General features: G+C 42.8%; 2 protein-coding genes across 6 annotated transcripts in view; one reads left to right on the top strand and one right to left on the bottom strand.

The window, feature by feature from the left end:
- DHX32 (DEAH-box helicase 32 (putative)) overlaps positions 1 to 16,161 on the bottom strand; it is a 26,085-nt gene extending 9,924 nt beyond the window's left edge. Inside the window, exons 1-7 of the mRNA XM_060275200.1 lie at positions 15,955 to 16,161; positions 13,107 to 13,300; positions 11,790 to 12,162; positions 6,107 to 6,346; positions 4,238 to 4,334; positions 3,986 to 4,144; positions 2,540 to 2,691 (exon numbers count right to left, since the gene is read on the bottom strand). Coding sequence (XP_060131183.1) covers positions 2,540 to 2,691; positions 3,986 to 4,144; positions 4,238 to 4,334; positions 6,107 to 6,346; positions 11,790 to 12,162; positions 13,107 to 13,300; positions 15,955 to 16,161 — 1,422 coding nt within the window. The remainder of the gene's footprint in view (positions 1 to 2,539; positions 2,692 to 3,985; positions 4,145 to 4,237; positions 4,335 to 6,106; positions 6,347 to 11,789; positions 12,163 to 13,106; positions 13,301 to 15,954) is intronic.
- Positions 16,162 to 17,639: 1,478 nt separating this feature from the next.
- Positions 17,640 to 21,681, top strand: part of FANK1 (fibronectin type III and ankyrin repeat domains 1) — a 31,085-nt gene continuing 27,043 nt past the window's right edge. For 4 of the 5 annotated variants that reach the window (XM_060274819.1, XM_060274821.1, XM_060274822.1 and 1 more), the window contains exon 1: positions 17,667 to 17,760. In XM_060274819.1, coding sequence (XP_060130802.1) covers positions 17,688 to 17,760 — 73 coding nt within the window. In that variant the 5' untranslated portion in view covers positions 17,667 to 17,687. Of the gene's footprint in view, positions 17,761 to 21,681 lie in introns of all 5 variants that reach the window. The other variant, XM_035138386.2, reaches the window with a different exon arrangement.

The raw sequence follows: 21,681 nt of genomic DNA on the forward strand, positions 1-21,681 counted from the left end.
ATCTCTCACCATCTCAGCGATGCGTGCTAGGATTGATGGGAATTGTAGTCCAACAACATATGGACAGCATGATGTTAGTTAACCCCAATCTATTTTAAATATATTTTGTCCCACTCTTCACTTATAAAGGCTCTCTGAACATATTATAGATAACTAAAAAAAGACTATGATAAAGTCAAAAGGAAATGGCTAGGTTAAAAGATGTAACAGGGCCCCAGTCTAGCAAAAGAAATCGCTTGAAGTGGAGTGTCATCCCACCCCTTTTCATGTGGGCCTATAATCACCCCATGTCTTTCAGCTGGACATAATTGAGACTGGCCTAAACATTCTACTTTCTTTCCTCCCCCAAACTTTGAAAGCACCCCACTTCCTTCAAATTTGCAGGGGAGGTGGGGAGGAAGTGGGGTGGGGTGGCGCACTGCTCATTTCTACAGCCTTCCCCATTCATTTAAATGGAATAAGATTCTAAAAAGGCATCAGATCATTTTTGGCACACAAAAACCACTATTGCCAAGTACACAATACATGTACAAAAAGCTGAATGATGCACACACCATTCAAAAATGAAGCAATTTTTGTCATGGGGGTAAGTCCCTAAGTACAAGAAGTACCATATGAATGCACCTGAGAAATCAAAATAGATCTAATGCAGTACCACTAAGTGATTTAAAAATAGTACCAAAACAATCAATCATCCTGAGAGTGAATCAATTCTCTGCAAAGTAAAGATGAAGGATACTTGGAAGGCATAATGACAATTATAATGAATTTCTAAAATGGCATTGCAGAGAAGTCTGCCAGAGAATCATCTTAAGCAATTATCACCCTGAAAAATTCAGTCTCTTACTGAACCGCATTTCAGGCAATGTACTTCAGAACCTCCATCTAGTCCAGTTTCTTCTTCCCACAGCAGTAAACTATATAACGCTTGGAATCACACAAGAAGAGCCTGAAGGCACTAGCCATCTTCTGCTATTTATTTATGTCTTTATTACAATCATATCCCCTCTTTCCAAGAAAGAGTTCAGGATGGTGTACATGTTTCTCCCCAAGTTTTCACCTCACAACAACCCTGTGGTTGTGGCTATGCTGAAAGGTTGCATGGTGGCTTTATGGCTGAATGGGAGTTTGAGCCTGGGTCTCCCCAGGCCTATTTATTATTATTATTATTATTATTATTAATAATAATAATTAGTATTAGTATTATAACTATAGTATGCTGTTACATTAAAATACTTTAATGTATTTTAAATTTTTGTTGGAAGCCACCCAGAGTGGCTGGGGAAACCCAGCCAGATGGGTGGGGTACAAATAAATTATTACTATTACTATTACTACTACTACTACTTCCTAGCAATTGGTACTCAGTGGACGACTACTTCTGAAAATGGAGGTTCAATATAACCACAGTGATTAATATTCACTATCCACCAAATTGTCCAATCCCCCTTTAAACTCTTCTAACCAGTAAATATTGCCACACATATTGTGGCAGTGGATTCTGTAAAATAATCACATGTATGAAGAAACAAGTTATCTTTCCTGAATCTACAGCCCAGAATTTCATCTGATAATACCAAATTCTACTATTATGAGGGAGGAACATGCATAATTTTATAAACCGGTATTGTGTCCCCAGTTAGCAATCTCTTTCTAAACTACCGTAAAAAGCCCCCAAATGCCTTTCCTTGTAGGGAAGATGCTCCAATCACGATAGGTTTTTCCCCCCAGCGCTACAATATCCTTTCTGAGATGAGCCAATCAAAACTGTACATAGTATTCAAAATGTGGAGGGACTTCCTTCTGAGGCCATTCCTAATACAACAAAACAAGTATAGCTCATTCTTACTTAGAAAAGAAATTGGCAATGGACTGTCAAGGGAGGCCCTCACATATCTGGATGACAGTTAAGAGTTTTGTATTTTCAATAAAAACAACGGATCGTGAGGTTGAGTGATCATTTCCACAGCTGATACTATCCAGTTTGACCTTGCTTTATTCTTGCTTCCACTTTAAACTGAAAATACAAAACCCACCTTTAAATTACCTATCCTAGTCAGTACTGAAAGCAGACACAAAGCTTGCTGTGCAGCATACCAAAGGAGATGCCTAGAATGACATGTTGAGAGGCAACACAATATAGGGGAAACAATAACCGGTGTTTCTCACTCCCTTTTGAAAGTACAATGCCTCTGTTCAGGAAGGAAAGTGTTACCTTCCCATATTTTTTCATGGTTTTTTTTTAAAAAACTTTTTTTAAGGTCAAAACAAAAGTGATAAATGCAATAAATCTGGAAATACAAAAGAAGTACTTGTTAAAGATCTGTAAAAGCTGTTTTATTTAAATGAATTGCTCCATCTTGCTGAAAGTGAGCCTTTATCTTTTGTAGAAGATTACATTATTGTTTAATGTGGCATTTCCATTAAATAAAAAATTGGCTTGAATTGCAGGTTATCTTTAGTAATTGCTAAACACAGAGCACTTGCTACAGAATAAAGCTAAAAGCCAGGAATTTCACCAGAAACAAGACCTGTTTACAAGCAGATACTGGTAATATTTTATCACTGCAATTGTTAGTGCTGGCATTTGCATGCTTTCTGCTTCCCTCCCTCTCAACAACATTCCTTTCTGTATCATGTCTATTAGATTGTGAGCACGGATTGCCTTATCTCTGAATCTCTGTTCAGTACCTAGAACATCTTAAGACACTGTGAATTAATACTAATACTATACACATGGCTTCTGTTTCTGAGGGCAGCAGTGTCTTTATTGTAACATCAAGTTTGACCTTAAGAGTTAGATCACGGTAGTTATCAAGCTGTCACCCTAAGCACAATATTAGCAGAGTTTGGGTTATGATCTTATTTGTGAGCGTCCATTTTATTCAAATGATGTAACTGGCAAGCACTGTGGTCACATAATCCGTGTTATATGAAGCTCATGCTATCTTATATTATCTATCCATGTCTTTAGTTATTTAGGGGATCAAAAAAACCTAAGATTATGGCGATTGGTCCCATCACCTCCTGGCAAATAGAAGGGCAAGAAATGGAGGCATTGAGAGATTTTACTTTATTGGGTTCCATGATCACTGCAGATGGTGCGAGCAGTCACGAAATTAAAAGACGCCTGCTTCTTGGGAGAAAAGCAATGACAAACCTAGACAGCATCTTAAAATCACCTTGCCGACAAAGGTCCGTATAGTTAAAGCTATGGTTTTCCCAGTAGTGATGTATGGAAGTGAGAGCTGGACCATAAAGAAGGCTGATCGCTGAAGAATTGATGCTTTTGAATTATGGTGCTGGAGGAGACTCTTGAGAGTCCCATGGACTGCAAGAAGACCAAACCTGTCCATTCTTAAGGAAATCAGCCCTGAGTGCTCACTGGAAGGACAGATCCTGAAGCTGAGGCTCCAATACTTTGGCCACCTCATGAGAAGAGAAGATTCCCTGATGTTGGGAAAGATGGAGGGCACAAGGAGAAGGGGACGACAGAGTACGAGATGGTTGGACAGCTACCAACATGAGTCTGACCAAACTGCAGGAGGCAGTGGAAGACAGAAGTGCCTGGCGTGCTCTGGTCCATAGGGTTACGAAGAGGTGGACACGACTAAACAACAACAACAACAACAGGTAATGAGGCAGGTGCTAGGTAGCTATGCATGTACAGGCAGATCCTGCTAACTGAACACAATGTGTTCCATGGAAATCGTTGGTTAGGTGAGTGTTCATGTATCAAGTCAACAATACCCATTTGTTAATATGGGAATTTTTCTAATGTGTTCCTGACCAAAAAATTCCCCCCAAATACTCAACTTTCATTCTGGAACACGTATAGGAGATAAAAATAAACAGGTTGTGTGCAAACACACCATAAGAATAGACCTTAGTTACAGTTTATGGTTAGCAAGCAGAGAGTTGAACCATGAACCGTGGTTCAGACAGCAGACTAAGGCTAAGAATATGGATAACAATTTGGTATTACCTGGCCTATCCATGAAATCACAGTGGCCTAGGCCTGCAATATCCATTCTTTTCAGAAAAAGAACCATGCTGGTCAAGTTGGATTCCTGAATTTTGGCCGGTGGTAGCAGCTTCACTTCATTATCGGTAAATTCTTCAGGGTAGAGGCAGAAACATTTACCTGCCAGGAAATTCAACAACAATCTCGCTTCACACATTCTCTTGTGATAAACATGGTTGTTTAAAGCTGACAATGATTTCCCCCCCCCCTTACCTGAAGACATGCCCAGAATTTGCCTACGCATCTCAGCTTGGCTTTTGCTAATGGGCTGTATCACAACAGAATCAGTTCTGATTCGAGGATTGTATACCTTGCAATATCAAGAGAGACATGACTGTGTTGAAAAAAAGAAAGATTGAGCAAGATTGCAATGGATTTGCATTGAATTTTTGCTTAGGTTTTTCTCGCTGTGTTTCATGAAATGCTTGGCTGCAAATTCATTTCCTTTCCACAATATTTATTATTGTTTCACTTGTCTTGAAATGAAAAAGTGAAAGCAGTTTGATAAATTGACTGAAACACCACTTGTTCCTGTCAGGATCATTGTAGTTTTGCTGTCGTATCTTGGAGAAATGCTCTTCAATAAAACACACAAGGCACGATCCAGTCCACTGAGGATGCAGTGCCTGCACACAGAATATTCCCATAGACTCAAAAGAGCTCTTTCTCCCCCTTTTCCTATGTCTATGTGAATATAGGTAAAGGTAAAGGACCCCTGCATGGTTAAGCCCAGTCAAAGGTGACTATGGGGTTGCACGCTCATCTCACTTTCAGGCCGAGGGAGCTGGCATTTGTCAACAGACAGCTTTCTGGGTCAAGTGGCCAGCATGACTAAACCACTTCTAGTGCAACAGAACACTGCGACGGAAACCAGAGTGCACAGAAATGCCGTTTACCTTCCCGCCACAGCAGTACCTATTTATCTACTTTCACTGGCGCACTTTCGAACTGCTAGGTTGGCAGGAGCTGAGACAGAGCAACGGGAACTCACCCCGTCACAGGGATTCGAACCGGTAACCTTCTGATTGGCAAGCTCAAGAGGCTCAGTGGTTTAGACCACAGCGCCATCTGTTTCATACAGACACAGGCAGCACTGGGAGATAAGGGGTGCATAGCAGGTCTAGGTGTTCCTCCTGTATTCCTGTCCAGTCCCACACCCACCACTGCTTGATACACTTGACTCATATTCCATGATAATCACAGAAAGCAGGTGCAATAACCCCAAACATGGAGAAAGTGAACTGCAATTCTGCTTAGAGCTTACAGTGGAATGTGATGGGATAAACATAGAGAAAATATGCAATATCCCTGATACTGTGAGGAAAGTCAACTGCATTCTCAATTGTAGTTTACAGTGAAAAAGCAATGATTTATCAGTACTACCATAGCAGCCACCCATCTGGAAGCAGCAATGCTTCAAGCTTAGGAGCTATAATGTGCAGCAAAATCCCACGCCTGGAATAGTTTCCCATTCATTTCAGTGAATGGAGAATGGAATCTGCAAAAACATTCCTTAGCTCTTTTCATGTCAGTGCTTTGTTTTGTTTTAAAAACAGCAGAGCTCACGTGGAATTCTGTATTGGCTGAATGGCTATTTCAAGAAAGGACAGCCCTTCACACATGTATATTTGTCTGGACTGACGTTTCTAAAAAACAAACAAACCCAAAAAGCTTGAAAATCAATGAAAAAACAATTTGGCCCCTTCACTGAAAACCTGTTTTAATTAAAAATGTTGATTGAGCCGACTTCTAATGCCACAGCACAGAGTTTGAGGGTGTGCAAGGAACTATGGGGGTAGGGGAAGGGGACAAGAGGCAGGTGAATCCCTGTTGTGCATTGGGGGAGGGAATAGAAAATTATGCCAGCCTTTTAAACAAGTACATATCAAGATCCGCACCATAATGAACCATAGCTGCCAAGTTTTCCCTTTTCTCGCGAGGAAGCCTATTCAGCATAAGGGAAAATCCCTTTAAAAAATGGATAACTTGGCAGCTATGTAATGAACTATGCAGGTATGTGAAACCTTATCTTTGAGACATGTGTTGCCCCATTGGTAATTTATTAAGTAATATTTTACTTACCTTTCTTTTCTCTATCCCAACATCTATAACAAAGGCCACAGTTTTAATCCAAACCAAAGATCCCCCAAAGCTTGTAGTTAGCAACACTCTTCTCCTGTAGTTTTTGCAAGGCCCTTCTTCATTTGGCTTGAGGATTCTCTCTCTTTCACTGGGATAGAGAAGAACAGGGACCAATTCACCAAGTTCAGGATTTAAATTAGGCCCTTCTTGTTGAATAATCTTGTAGGCTTTTCCAATTTCCTAGAAGCAGCGAAGACATCTTTCATGAAAATTAAACAGGCTCACTGTGCCAATTCTGAATCTATTCTCTCTTTTAATGGATTTTATTTCTATCTTAAGCTCTAATGGCAAAAATACAACAGTCATAATGCTGATTAAATTGAGGAAATTGTAACAGAAGTATACATAGAAACATCATATACGGTAATGTGGCAATTCTGTTTCTAGAGGAATTTATTTCAGCCCAATAATGGGCTTCTTTCTCTTCCTTCCCCCATTTTCTATAGTGCCATATTCCTTACAGATTTCTGCCATTTGAAAGTCTATCATGGCTATACCAATCTCATGGAAAGACATTCTAATATCCATAACAAAACATTAACATGCTACTAGAACAGTAATACTGTAATGAAAAATTATAACATGGCCCCTTGATTTTCCATATCAGTGTGTTCCTTGCACTCTGCCCAGAAATAGGACAAATTAATTTGGAAGAATCTCTATCTTGCTAACTTTGAAAATTACTATTATGTTCTTAGTCTAGTTAGAATTTAAAGTATCAAAAGTGCTATAAACCATATATGAAAATGAATAATTTTTCTTTATCACTATTAAAATAATTGAACATATAGGAGAATTGCAAATTTGCTTTATAGCATTCTCCCCAGTGGCAGATGAACTCTCTGGGGGTAATAAAAATCAATAAAATGCTAAAGAAACCATTAATTGAAAAATTAAGTTTGAGAATTTAAAGGCATAAAAGTGTAAAGCTCTAAAGTATTTGTTAAATTATGTCATTCTTCTTCTTTCACATTATAAAAAATGATTGCTTGCAAAAGATATGGAAAAGAGTATAATGCAATTTAAAATGCATTTCTCTCTCTCTCCAAAGGCTTAAAGTGTTTCTTTTGCTGTACTACTGTCCCCCCTCCCCCCAAAGTCTTTTAATGTCAAAGTGATACATACAGGACCAAAACGCTTTGCCTACATGATTATTCACCTTGATTTCTTAGTAGCAGTTTTGATCCCAGAAAATCTAAAGACCCACTGTTATAGGATATGCTGTCTAGGACTCCGTCTGCACTATACATTGAAAGCAGTTTTATACCTCTTTAAACCATTAACGGCTTCTCCCAAAGAGTCCCAGGAGCTGTACTTCGTTAAGGGTGCTGGGAGTTTTAGGAGACCCCTATTCTCCTTACAGCGGTACAATTCTCATAATTCCCTGGGAAGAGAGATTGACTGTTAAATCACTTTGAGAATTGTAGCTCTGTGAGAGGAATAAGCCACAACCTAGATAGCAGCCCTGGTAAAGCGAGCTGATGCTAGATCTTCCTAAAAGTAGCTTGCTACAGTTACCTTACAGCAGGCATCCCCAAACTGTGGCCCTCCAGATGTTTTGGCCTACAACTCCAATGATATAATAATAATAATAATAATAATAATAATAATAATAATAATAATAATAATAATAATAATTTATTATTTATACCCCGCCCATCTGGCCGGGTTCCCCCAGCCACTCTGGGCGGCTTCCAACAAAACAGAAATTCTAAAATACAGAAATCCATCAAACATTAAAATACAGAAATCCATCACACATTAAAAGCTTCCCTAAACAGGGCTGCCTTGAGATGCCTTCTAAAGGTCTGGTAATTGTTGTTCTCTTTGACCTTTAGTGGGAGGGCATTCCACAGGGTGGGTGCCACTACCGAGAAGGCCCTCTGCCTGGTTCCCTGTAACTTGGCTTCTCGTAGTGAGGGAACCGCCAGAAGGCCCTCGGAGCTGGACCTCAGTGTCCGGGCAGAACGATGGGGGTGGAGACGCTCCTTCAGGTATACCGGACCGAGACCGTTTAGGGCTTTAAAGGTCAACACCAACACTTTGAATTGTGCTCGGAAACGTACTGGGAGCCAATGTAGGTCTTTCAGGACCGGTGTTATGTGGTCTCGGCGACCGCTCCCAGTCACCAGTCTAGCTGCCGCATTCTGGATTAGTTGTAGTTTCCGGGTCACCTTCAAAGGTAGCCCCACGTAGAGCGCATTGCAGTAGTCCAAGCGAGAGATAACTAGAGCATGCACCACTCTGGAGAGACAGTCAGTGGGCAGGTAGGGACTCAGCCTGCGTACCAGATGGAGCTGATAAACAGCTGCCTTGGACACAGAGTTGACCTGTGCCTCCATGGACAGCTGTGAGTCTAAAATGACTCCCAGGCTGCGCACCTGGTCTTTCAGGGGCACAGTTACCCCATTCAGGACCAGGGAGTCCTCCACACCTGCCCGCCTCCTGTCCCCCACAAACAGTACTTCTGTCTTGTCAGGATTCAATCTCAATCTGTTAGCCGCCATCCATCCTCCAACCGCCTCCAAGCACTCACGCAGGACCTTCACCGCCTTCACTGGTTCTGATTTAAAAGAGAGGTAGAGCTGGGTATCATCAGCATACTGATGGACACCCAGCCCAAACCCCCTGATGATCTCTCCCAGCGGCTGCATATAGATGTTAAAAAGCATGGGGGAGAGGACAGAACCCTGAGGCACCTCACAAGTGAGAGCCCAGGGGTCTGAACACTCATCCCCCACCACCACTTTCTGAACACGGCCCAGGAGGAAGGAGCGGAACCACTGCATGACCGTGCCCCCAGCTCCCAAGCCCTCTAGACGGTCTAGAAGGATGTTATGGTCGATGGTGTCAAAAGCCGCTGAGAGATCCAGCAGAACAAGGAAACAGCTCTTACCTTTGTCCCTAGCCCGCCGGAGATCATCAACCAGTGCGACCAAGGCAGTTTCAGTCCCATGATGAGGCCTGAATCCTGACTGGAAGGGATCCAAATGGTCTGCTTCTTCCAGGCATGCCTGGAGTTGTTCAGCAACCACTCGCTCAATCACCTTGCCCAAGAATGGAAGATTTGAGACTGGGCAATAGTTGGCCATATTGGCCGGATCTAAAAATGGTTTTTTAAGAAGCGGTTTAATAACCGCCTCTTTCAGCGGGTCTGGGAAGGCTCCCTCATGGAGAGAAGCATTTACCAACCCGCGAAGCCCATCGCCCAGCCCTTCCCGGCTAGCTTTTATAAGCCAGGATGGGCAAGGATCAAGGCGACAGGTGGTTGGTTTCACTCGTCCAAGCAGCCTGTCCACATCCTCGGAGGTAACAGATTGAAATTGATCCCACAAAACTTGACTAGACAGGACTCTAGCACTCCCCCGCCCCGGCCCTGCTCCCACGGTGGAGTCTACCTCTTCCCGAATCTGAGCGACTTTATCTGCAAAAAACTTTGCAAAATCATTGCAGGAGATCCTGTGGCCCGTCCTGGGCCCGGATGGAGCAGGTGGTTCCGCTAAATTGCGAACCACCTGGAAGAGTCTCCTGCTGCTGTTTTCTGCAGATGCGATGGAGACGGTGAAGAAGGTCCTCTTCGCCGTCGCCATTGCCACTTGGTAGGCTCGAAGTTGAGCTCTAGCCCGTGTCCGGTCTGATTCAAAATGAGTTTTCCGCCACCGGCGCTCTAGCCGTCTCAACGACTGTTTCATCGCCCTCAGCGCCGGGGAAAACCACAGGGCTGTCCGGGCTCCATGCAATCTGAGAGGGCGCTTCGGAGCCAGACAGTCAATAGCGCTGGTTAACTCCGCATTCCAGCGGGCCACCAGGGAATCAGCTGAAAGGCCATCGACATGGGATAAAACATCCCCTACCACTCTCTGGAAGCCAATTGGATCCATTAAGTAGTGGGGGCGGACCATCCGAATCGGTCCCACCTCCCTGCAGAGGGGAAGGGTTGCGGAGAAGTCCAGTTGCACCAGAAAGTGATCTGACCATGGCACTTCTTTTGTTTCGCTTTTACTTAATGTCAGATCACCAACATCCATAGAGGTGAACACCAAGTCCAAGGCATGTCCGCGGCTATGAGTTGGGCCAGACTTATTCAGGGACAGCCCCATGGTGGCCATGCTTTCCACGAAGTCCCGAGCGGCTCCTTGCAAGGTTGTGTCGGCATGACAACCAAGCTAGGTGTCTCCAGGAGCACATCCAACATGACCTGAAGCAGCTCGGGCAGGGAATCCTTGGTGCAGCGGGGAGGTCGGTACACCAAAAGGAATCCTGTACTGCCCCTATTGCCCAACTTCCAGAACATGCACTCAGAAAACTCAGTCTTACCAATAGGACGCCTGGTGCAAACTAATGACTTCCTAAAAATCACTGCAACCCCCCCTCCCCGCCCAGATGGCCTGGGTTGCTGTGCATAAGAGAAACCTGGTGGGCAAGCAGCGCCAAGAACGGGCCCATCGGCTTCATCCAACCAGGTCTCTGTCACACATGCCAGGTCAAATCCTCCATCCACAATCAGGGATGGCAGTGGTCTTATTCATCATCGACCTGGCATTGCACAGCAGCACCTTCAGGTCATGTGGGTATCCCTTGCTGATTCCAATATCCGTCCGGTCAGGACCAGACCCGGAGGCAGGGATAGTCCTCAGACAACGACTAAGTCTGCCTCCTCGGTAATGACATGGTCTGGTCGTAGCGTAACTCCTCCTCCTACCCGTGACCACTGAGATCGGTTGTTCCAGTGCATCCCCCCCTGTGGAATCTGCCCCAGCCATTTTGCTTGCTGGGATCCCCTCCCAGGCAGCCCTGACCCCTCCCCTTAAAAACAAAATAAAACCTCTGTAAAAAACAGCAAAGAACGGAACAAAAGAAAAACACAATAAAACACAATAAAACAATAAAACCAAAAACAATAAAAATAACAAATACACTAAAATTTAACAGATTCCCACACCCAACTAAAATCCCTCCCACCTACCACCCCAAAGAAAATAAAAACATAAAAAATTCTTTAAAAAGCATTTTAAAAAGAACTCTGTGCTGTTTTAAGTTCCCCTGGGCAGCACCAGCAGCAGAGCAACGGCAGCAGTCCTTATGAGGCCCTCCAGGCCCCGCCCTAGACCAGGTGGAAGGAGGCAGGGACAGGGCCTGTGGGCACTCACAGCAGGAAGAGTCCTGGGCAGCACCAGCAGCAGAGCAACGGCAGCAGTCCTTATGAGGCCCTCCAGGCCCCGCCCTGGACCAGGTGGAGAGAGGCAGGGACAGGGCCTGTGGGCACTCACAGCAGGAAGAGTCCTGGGCAGCACCACCCAATGATCCCTAGCTAACAGGACCAGTGGTTGGGGAAGATGGGAATTGTAGTCCAAAACATCTGGAGGGCCGAAGTTTGGGGATGCCTACCTTACAACATAATTATTGGCATGCCTACTCTGAAGTAAACCCTACTTAGTTCAATGGGACTTTCTCCCAAGTAAGTATATATAGAACTGTAGACTTAGTGCAACACGAGTACTTTTTAAAAACTGGCCTCATTACAGAAGGTTTTAAAGGGGGTACGGAAATTGCTCGTCCTAACATGGAAGCCCAAGTACCTGTATGCAAATATTTTCTGTGATACATTAAATGATTTACTTACTTGTTCACAGGCCAGAAAGAGCACAATATCACCTCTCTCTTTAGATTTATGAATCTCAAAAAGCAGTCTTAAAGCAGAAGAGAAATTATCTTTTTGAATGCAACAGGTATACACAACCTCCACCTGGTATCTGCTTTTTACTCTTATGAGAGACGTGCTGCCATAATATGTCTGTAGTTTGCTGCACATTTGAGTAGATGTAATTACTATTAGCTTCAGCTCGGGTCTTAATATCACTACATCTTTAAGGAGTCCAAGCAATACATCTGTTGGGAGAGTTCTTTCATGCACATCATCCAAAATGATGATTCCATAATTGCTCAGAAAGGGATTGGACATCATTTCTCTTTGTAGCATGTCATCTGTGCTGTACCTGTAACCATGCAAAGAAAGAAAGAAAGATCATTATTCAAAAATGGTGATGACATAAGGAAGCAGCACGCATTCTTCAGGCTATGCATAATCTGCCCAGGTTTTTCCTTCAAAATGAAAAATATCAACAAAATTGCACTAAAGTGGTGGTGGGGTTGGAGAAATCATGGCAGAATAGCCTGTCAGGCTTATGTTGTCATACATGCAAGAGGCAATAATTCAGCGTATTTTTGGTATGAGAAAGACACAGCAATCCCATGTGTGTTTTCTCAAAATGAAGTCCCAGTGTGTTCAACAGGGATAAATCACAGGTAAGTAAACATAGGATTGCAGCCTAAATTCCACTGATTGCAGTAGGTTTTAACATGCCAGACTGTGAGCACAGTTGATTTATGCTCAGAAAAAGTAAAAAAATACAGCTTGTCAGAATAGGAAGTCAAGTGCTAAGATGGGTCCCAACAATATACACCTCAAGTGTCAAAAGCTAGGGTAAAGCTGTATGCCATACATGTACACATATGTGTGTGCATCACATGCACAGCACAGAAACATGATGCATCTCCTATAGGGTAGGGTTTAGGCCATCTGACATCCAAATTTTACATTCACAACAATGTTCCTAAATGCAGTAGTTTGTTTTTTCACATTTCCACATCTAAGTTGGTTAATTAAAAGGGATCCACAGAGACATCAATAGCACATGTATTTGTAAGGTGGGGAACGATAACCCTGTCCCCGACTCCTAGTGACCTCAGTATCTGGTTCAATGCAACCAATTTACTTTATCACATAGATCTACTGAAGATCAAGATCTTCATAGAACTGTATCAGGCTCTGTTTCTTGGCTAGTGTGTGATGCTAGGGCAATAATGGAATTACACATTTGTATGTAGGTTATATAGAGTACCTGTACATATTAAAGGGACTGAATAAGAATGCACAAACCTCAGGATCGTTTCACTATTACAGCAGCTCTCACGTGGGGCCACATAACCCACTTCATGACCAATATCGACGTCCATCTCATCAGCTACTTGCAGTGCCAGCCATACTGCTGTGTGTTTATGTGTCTGTGTGCACACAATTGTTCCGTGTTGAAAATGAGTGGAAAGAGAATATTCAGCACACCACTGGGGCACCTTTAATATTAAAAAAAAGTTAGAGAGGAATGAATCCATCTATGAAACGAATACACAAGCTTATTTGATTACATGTGCTGTCTCAAGTGAACATATGCTGTTTGCTTGCTAGCTGTCTGCCTACTAGCAACTGAACAGTTCAATAAATGGAAATTATTTTCCTGGATAAATGTCAAGACCCCGAGTCAGTTAAGTGGTCAAACATAAAGTGAAAGACAGTTCTGGGAATTTCTTGTTCTGAACTAGATTAGCCTGAGTACATTAGAGAAGTGACAGGAATGGCCTCTGGGGAGAAAAGGACACCAACCCTATCATACTTGAGCATTTTGGTTCCTTGCTTGGTTTAACAGTGTGAGGGACATTTCTGATCAGGGTCAGGGGGGCCAAATCCCTGTCTATTTTTCCTTCTGGGCTTACAGCCCTGGCTCAGCTCAGTCACTTTAGCACAAAATGACCATCTGTTAGAAAGAAGTCAACAGCTGATGTTAATGTTTATTTGAAGCAGAATGATTGTTTGTATTTATTGCCATAACTCTGGAATTTGTAGAGGAACTCCATGGGGGTTGTACATCTGTAGACAATGAAAGTGTCTTGGAATAATCCACATGGCCATAAAACAGGAGAACAAAATATATTCTTTCCTTTTGAAAGGAAAATTAATAAAAGGTCAGTTTATGCGCCATCATGTATAATTGTATAAATGATTGAATTATGGTAGATGTTAGGGGAGGGCAGTATCTCTGGTGGGGGAACACGTTGTGTTTCTTCTGGGGAAGTTCGTCCATCTTTGGTCCCCAAACCTGCACTCAGCTCTCACTTATGGCTCATAGAAACAATCAACATGTGACAGTGGTCACATCCTGGGAAACAGCTGCAACTGGCCAGCTAAACCAGGTAAGGGTAGCCGATGGGTCTTAAACCCTCAGTGAGTTAAGGACTTCTCTATCCCCTGCATTGAAGATGAGGCCAATAGCAGGTACAATGGTCAAGAAGACTTTTCTTCATGTGCTGTTAAGGGAAATGAGGGGGGAATGGGGCTCACCAGCCTGGGAAGGTAGCCTGTCTTGGGGAAGGAGAAAACCTCCTACACCTCTGTTGCCCTGCAGTTATACAATTCATGAGAAAGGCTTCAGGAGTAAGCCCCTGAGGTGTGTGATTCCTCAGCTGGAATAGGCTCAGAACAGGTGAGGGTCACGTGCCTAATCAAGCCCAGATGCTGCAATCAGCATGCAAAGTACAAAAGGGAAGCAGAGCTGAGGTGCTGTGTCTGCTCAACTTCCCATGTTGGTTGAACCACAGCTTGAATGGTCCAGGGTGCTTTTCAGGACTATGCTTGTGTGGGACAGAAACCAGACTGGACTTTGGACCTGTTGGCCTATATTGCAAAGCTAAGAATCACATCCGTTTCTCTGCTCACTGTTGCCTTTGGTCTCCAGTAAAGTTTCCCATGAAGGAATGTGGCCCTCATGCTGGAAAAGGTAGCTCCCTCCTGTTTTATCGGCAGTATGGCAAGGTACAAGTCTTCTTCACTAACTAGCAGAAAGAGGTCCATTTGAGCCCTGGGTGTGTGGGAAACATTCCATAATAGTGGAGTCACTGAGATGGCCCTATGTCTCATACATTAATCACAGAAATGAATGTTCTTAACTTTTTGAAATGTTTGTGGTGATGAAAGTTCAAAGTCCTTGTGACTGTGGATACTATGCCAGTAGAGGAGGGTGCTGGCAGATGCCCTTGGGACACAGATTGCCTTTTCTTGTCTTAGTGAATTGATTTCAATGTAGCTCATATGGAAGTAACTATTGATTGATTATGCTTGTCTTATACATGATAAAAAAATTCATGAAATTTAAAATTCTAAACACACACTATATCTCTATATATCTAATCATATTTTAATCTGTTTAAGTACAGTATTTTAACTTTTGTATGTTTTGAAGTATGGCTTTGGTATTTTTTCTTGCTTTCATTTTATCTTTTGGTAAACTGCTGAGGTTATTTTTTAACAAACAAGCAGTGTATAAATTTTATTAAATACAACATTTATCAGTTAATTTGTCCTCAGTTTCTAAAACCATATCACATTTTAATGTCTTTTCAACCATCTACAATGAAATGTTGGATAATATAATCAAATAGGCAATAAGTGCATTCTGTCAAACTATACTGTATGGTGAAATGAACTTCATGTACTGATCTTTTGAACTTTGTTTAAAATGGCAATCTCTAGCATACTACATGCCAAACAAGTATTGAAACTCAACAGTTGAGATCACCTCCTGCATAAACAAATCTTTAAATGTGCAGTACAAAACTGGATCATGGGGTCCTGTTTTTTTAAGGACCTCAGTCCTGAAGCCCTAGTAATACTACTGTATTCCTGTCACCACCGCTCCCAAGCCTACTGCAATTAATGTGCAGATGAGATTTTGATTGGCCTAATACATTTGACAATATTGGAGTACTAGAGGACAATCACTGAAAGCAGGCAACAGTTTTACATTCTAGGATGTTCAATAAGTGGTAACATACAGGATCACATGCCTAAAAACTTAGTTCAATGATCTGTCCATTACAAGATCTATTTTAAAAATATGAATGCTGCATTTAATTAATTCATATCATACTGCAAGTCCTTTGTTACAAATACTCACCTGGGAGCTCTTGCCAGTTTTGGCATCTCCTGAAACAATCACAATCTGATGATGATGCAGACTTTCCATGAAAGCATATTTCACTTGCCAGACTGGAAGTTCCTCTCTTTCTTTGAGAAGTTTGTAGTAACGGGAAGAGAATGGCAATCCATCAAAAGGATTCATCTCTAAATCTGCTGCATATCTCTCCATCCTTTCCTCTTCCATCTCCTCCCCATCAGAAGAGTCAAATAATTCTGAAAAGCACTGCTTCTCAGAATAAGAAACAAAATAGTCCATAGCTCTCCTTCATGTATTATTCCCAGAACATCAATGAAAACCTTTTATATCCTAGAAATCACCCAGTTCAGAAACAGTATATTCCAAAAGTTCAGTTCAAAAGTGCCACAAAGTTTATATTCTGAGGGTTTGTTTTCTCTTTCCCTTCTTTATTTCTTTGTCACCTCTGTGAGGCTGATTCATCAGAAAGTTTATTTGAGAGACGTCTAAAAACTAAAACACCCACATTTAAAATGATTCACTCCTGGAGATACAGTTCTGCAGAAAACGATCGACTTCCTGCATATTGAATTGATGTATTTTCCCTCCAGATCAGACCAATTAGTAAGTAGTTGGTTTGCTTTCTTGCAGTGTATTCTGCAGCTTCTCTCTTGCTGGTCTGGTGATTAAGGATTCTGCTGAGCCTCTGCTTTGTCACACGTGTCTCCATCCTGATTCATTGTGAATAGAAGGCTACAGGGTGAGATTATTGTTTCTGATTGTGAAAAGGGTCACATGGTTGCTTAATCCCATTACAATAGATTTTACCACAGGATGTGCAGTGCAAAACTGGGGGAAGCAGGCAGCTCTGTGCAGCAACCGTATAAATGTATAATTAGAAACGTGTTTTAAATTTAGGCCAAACATTTGAAACACTGTACTGTAGTAAAATCTGAAGTGTTCTAGAATTTAGAAAACAGTGTGGGAGAATGAGACGTTACTGCTTAAATCACATAAAGGACAGATGAAGGGGCAGTCCTAGACAAAGTCCACTGGGATGAGCAGATACTGTACAGTATTTGGTTTAGCTGGCTGATTCCCAGCTCAGCCAGTGTTAAATTTCCAATCCAGCTCAGCTGAAGTTATGCAGGTGTAATTTCCTCATCCTGGCACAGCTGGCTCTGGCTGAGCTAAAGTGGTTGCAAAAGGGACTTAGGATGGATCCTAAACCCATTCAGCTTCGGTGGCCTAACAATCTAGCATAGCACACTATTTGAAAGGCTTATTTTCCCTCTGCAGGCTAAGGCAGAACAGCAGCAGCTGCAGCAACAGGGTTTGAATCTGTTGTAACTACACTGGCTTCATTTACACCCGCATGCTTCTTTTGCATAGGATTGCTCTTGCTCCTGAAAACATTTTCAATTAAGAATTAAAAAAAATCCAGCAGGGCTTCCTAGTGACTCTAATTTAAGTGACCCTTAATCTGAGTCGTGCATTCGAGTCGTGCCCAATTTCTGCATCGCACCTGACATGGCCCATTCCTGCTACTTCCTCAGCTCATTCTCAAGATTCAGGGTGGCGGAGGACAGAGTGATAATGGGCCACTCCTTACCGCCTTTTCTCCCTCCCTTTCTCCACCCTTGGTTTCGACTTCGGCCTAGTTTGGTCTCCTGGCCAGGCCGTTGGCGTTGCTATGGCAACGGGACTCTGGGCGCGGCCCAGCCTGCGGGAGGAATCTCAACCGGGCGCTGCTCATGGAGGCCGGCGGAGGTGAGGAGAAAAGTAGCGGAGCGGACGGGAAGGCTGAGAAGGAGGAAGGGAAGAGGGGTGAGAGGACCTCGTCGAAAACTGAGAGGGCAGGGGGTGGGGTGAGGGATGAGGAGGGAGACATTTGTTTCAGCCACGACTCAAACAGCGTTTGAAATAATATTAAAAATTAAAAAATGCCCCTGAGCATGCACAGAGTTCATTCCCCTTCCCCCTCAGACATAAAACATGTCTCCTGGTTTTTCATTACCACTTGGATCCGAGGCCGCCGCCTTAAACAGAGCACTTGCCATAGGATTGGGGAGGAGGTAGAATAGGGTTGTCTTTTTTTTTTTTGTAAGGTTCCCCGAACTGGCAAGATCTGCAGAAAAAGTCAAGGATGCAGATTTTCCTCAGCATATGGAGATTCAGTGAAAAGGGAAGCTTAACCTCGTTGGGTTTCTGCCGGTTGGTAGATCCCCGGCTGATCCTGGTAGATCGCGGGATCCTCATCATGCACAAAAAGTTACGGGGGGGGGGAAGGAAACTAAAAAACCTCTGTGCAATCCTCCCCTCCAAAAGCTCAACAACTCTGGGCAATCCACCCACCCACCCCACGCACGCTCCGCCTCCCTCCAATGACAATGGGTAGATCACTGCCAGTGTTTTTTATACCGGGAGTAGATCGCAGTCTCTTGGGAGCTGGATATGTCACTATAGCTGTTAAAAGCGCAGGGAGGAGGTGGCAAGCCATCTCTGGCTTGATAAGCCTATGGGAGTTACCGGTAGTTGGAGTCCTGGATACTGGGTGCCTTTACTTTCGTAGTTGCCAAATTACAACACACACACACCTGCTGCCTTTAAGGGATACGCTAGTTGCATGTCTGAAATGGGATACCTGTAAGATATTCTCTGTGTTTGTAGGGAAGGGGGGCTTTTTTTTTTTAAGGTAATAGAAAATTGGAATCCATAAAAAGGAGGAACGCCTGGGGTTGTGAGCTGTAGGAGTGAGAATAGGAGCAGCAAGCATGATGATGTCAAATCAATGAAGGAGTGTGAGCCTCAGATAGCAGAGTGTGTATGTCGCTTGGAACAGGAGGTATCGATGGAAGAAAATGCTGGAAAGTAGGAACTTGGGGACTGTGAGGAATGGGGAATGGGTAGCATGATTTTGCACAGCAAGGACTGAATGGGAATAGTGCTGTGAAATTCTGTAGGTCAGGCACTAGAACAAACCTGGAAAGATTTTTCCATAGCTGGTAGGAAATCGTACCAATATTATATTGTAAACCACTAGATTTCATCCTGTTATTTAAGCTGCAACACAGTTTTATTTATCAGTTGTTCATGAGAGAAACAAGACTTCATTATGAAACAATGGTACCTTGAAGAATCACTAGCAGAAATAGTCAGTTGCATCATTCAGGAAAACAAGAGCTTAATTTATCAACATTCAGAATGTGCATTTAAAACCCATTGACTAATTTCTGAACAAATATATCATTCCTTTGCTGGATTTACTGCCTCCATCTGCAAACAGAACTTTTCATACAAGTAAACTAAACCTCACACGATAGGGGCAAGGGAAAATAAAAAAAGTCCTTGATCCCAAAGTAGTGATTGTTTAGACCAGAGGTGGGAAAACCTTTTTCATACCCATAGTGGGCAGGGTCAAGGCCAGTAGTGAATGGGGGACATTCCATTTGCTTTAGACCCTAGGTATGATTAAAGCTTATCAACACCATATCAGAGCAAGCAAAATTTTACCAGGTACATTCCGCATCACCCCAAATTCAGTCACTGGTTATTTCTATTTATTTGGTTTTTCATAAACCAGAGGAATGCGGTAGTGATGTTGATAAGGCTCTGTGAAAGGGCAGTCCTTCCGAACCTCAACGGACCACAGTTAAGACCCACCCTTTGCAAACTTATCCAGACTGGAGGTGGAGGTGCTTTCACGAAATTGTGATTGGTGTCTAGAGCCTGGACAACACCCCAACAAACTTTAAAGGAATATTTTGCTTTGAGAAATATTTTGTTTTTGTATGATTTGTTCAGTCTTCAACAGTGGGGTTTCACTCATTAAGGCTGCAAACATACATTTGCTCAGGTCTTACTGGGGAGAGGTTCTTCAGATGTTAATGTGTATTAATTCACCTACTTCAAAATGTAGTTGGCCAAACCTCTTGTATTTGGGGGAATTTCTGCTCATTCTGTTGAGTAGGGTGCACAACTTCCACCTCAAAGACTTGCACTTATGGCAGGGTGTAAAGCAACCCCCAATGGGACGCGGGTGGCGCTGTGGGTTAAACCAGAGCCTAGAGCTTGCTGATCAGAAGGTCAGCAGTTCGAATCCCCGTGAAGGGGTGAGCTCCCGTTGCTTGGTCCCAGCTCCTGCCAACCTAGAAGTTCGAAAGCACGTCAAAGTGCAAGTAGATAAATAGGTACCGCTCTGGTGGGAAGGTAAACGGCGTTACCGTGTGCTGCTCTGGTTTGCCAGAAGCGGCTTAGTCATGCTGGCCACATGACCTGGAAGCTGTACGCGAGATGAGCGTCGCAACCCCAGAGTCGCTCACGACTGGACCTAATGGTCAGGGGTCCCTTTACCTTTTAAAGCAACCCCCACCGCATCTCAGAAATTGGAGACACTCTGATCAGGGTCTGATAATCCCCTGTTCAGAAGGCAGCAAAAACACTTAAACTACCAGCTTATTAACACATAACTATGGTCTTTGCGTCACAAATTAAAGTTGGTTAACTGCAAATTAAAGTGGCTATCTGTGTGGTTAGTTCTTTACATGCCAGCTTATAAGGCTATTGGGCTACTTAACTGTTGTATGAACGCTGGAAAGGCACAGTAGCTCTAGTAAGACATAAAATAAAATAGGCACCTGTATTTCATGTTGGAATCTTGCCTTTTATAACAATGGAATATCTGTGTCAGTTTTTTATTGTGATTTATTCATGTCAGAACTTTCAGATCTTGCTTCCTAAGCTACTCATCACATTTACACTGAAAGGTTTAAGTTAAGTATTCTGTTCTTCATAAGAATGTGTGTGTGTGTGCGTGTGCGTGTGTGTGTGTAGTTGCTGCTAATGGAAAGGTTTGTTCAGTAAATGAGGTGTTTCTTGTTAAGAGAGTATGTACTTCTGTGAGGAGGAAAAGGCCAGCAAGCTTGTTATCAGGTTTTATTGCAGCTCTCCCAAGAAAAAAAATGTTCCTTTTCCTGCTGTTAGATTTCTTTGGTGTCAGACAAATATTATATATGCCTTATTGGCTTAATGAGAAATGCTGTAAGAGAATATAAAACTTAAAAATAAAATAAATTGTGAATTGTGCCCAAGATATTTAGTCATCACTTCTGATCACTTATTTATGTAGTTATTTATTAGCATAATTAAATAAAAATTTAAAATAATGGCCAGCATGCCATTAGTTGTTTAAATTAATTAAACCTGGATTTTTTAGTAATCTATGAAGTTGTGGGGTTTTTTTTTAAACAAAAGTCTGAATGCATCCACCTTTCCTATATGCAGCAGTGTGGCAGAGCTCTGCCATTCACATTACCTCTTTCCTGTTGAGTTGCTGCAGCATACCATGACAGAGAGAGAGAGAGAGAGAGAGAGAGAGAAGTGTTGCAAGAAGCACAGACACATTTGCCACACCCCTTGTTCCATTTTGCTGTAGTGACTCAGCCAGAGGTCAGGTGAATGGTGCAACCCCAGCACACCATCCACTGCTGCCTGTATAACATGCATGTGGAACAGCCCTCTGGATGAACTATATCCCCCATCAACTCTAGCCAATAGTCAAGGCTGAATGGGAATTGTGGTTAAACAATTTCGGAGCGCCAAAGGTTTCCCACTTCTGCTACATGGCATATAGAGCTTTCCAGTATTTTTTCTGTGGCAACTGGAGTAAAATGAATGGCTGTGGAACTGCAGTCTTACATAGTCATACCTTGGGTTATGAACGCTGCGGGTTGTGCGTTTTCGGGTTAT

The sequence above is a fragment of the Zootoca vivipara genome, chromosome 5, assembly GCF_963506605.1.
Source record: "Zootoca vivipara chromosome 5, rZooViv1.1, whole genome shotgun sequence".
NCBI classification, from domain to species: domain Eukaryota; kingdom Metazoa; phylum Chordata; class Lepidosauria; order Squamata; family Lacertidae; genus Zootoca; species Zootoca vivipara.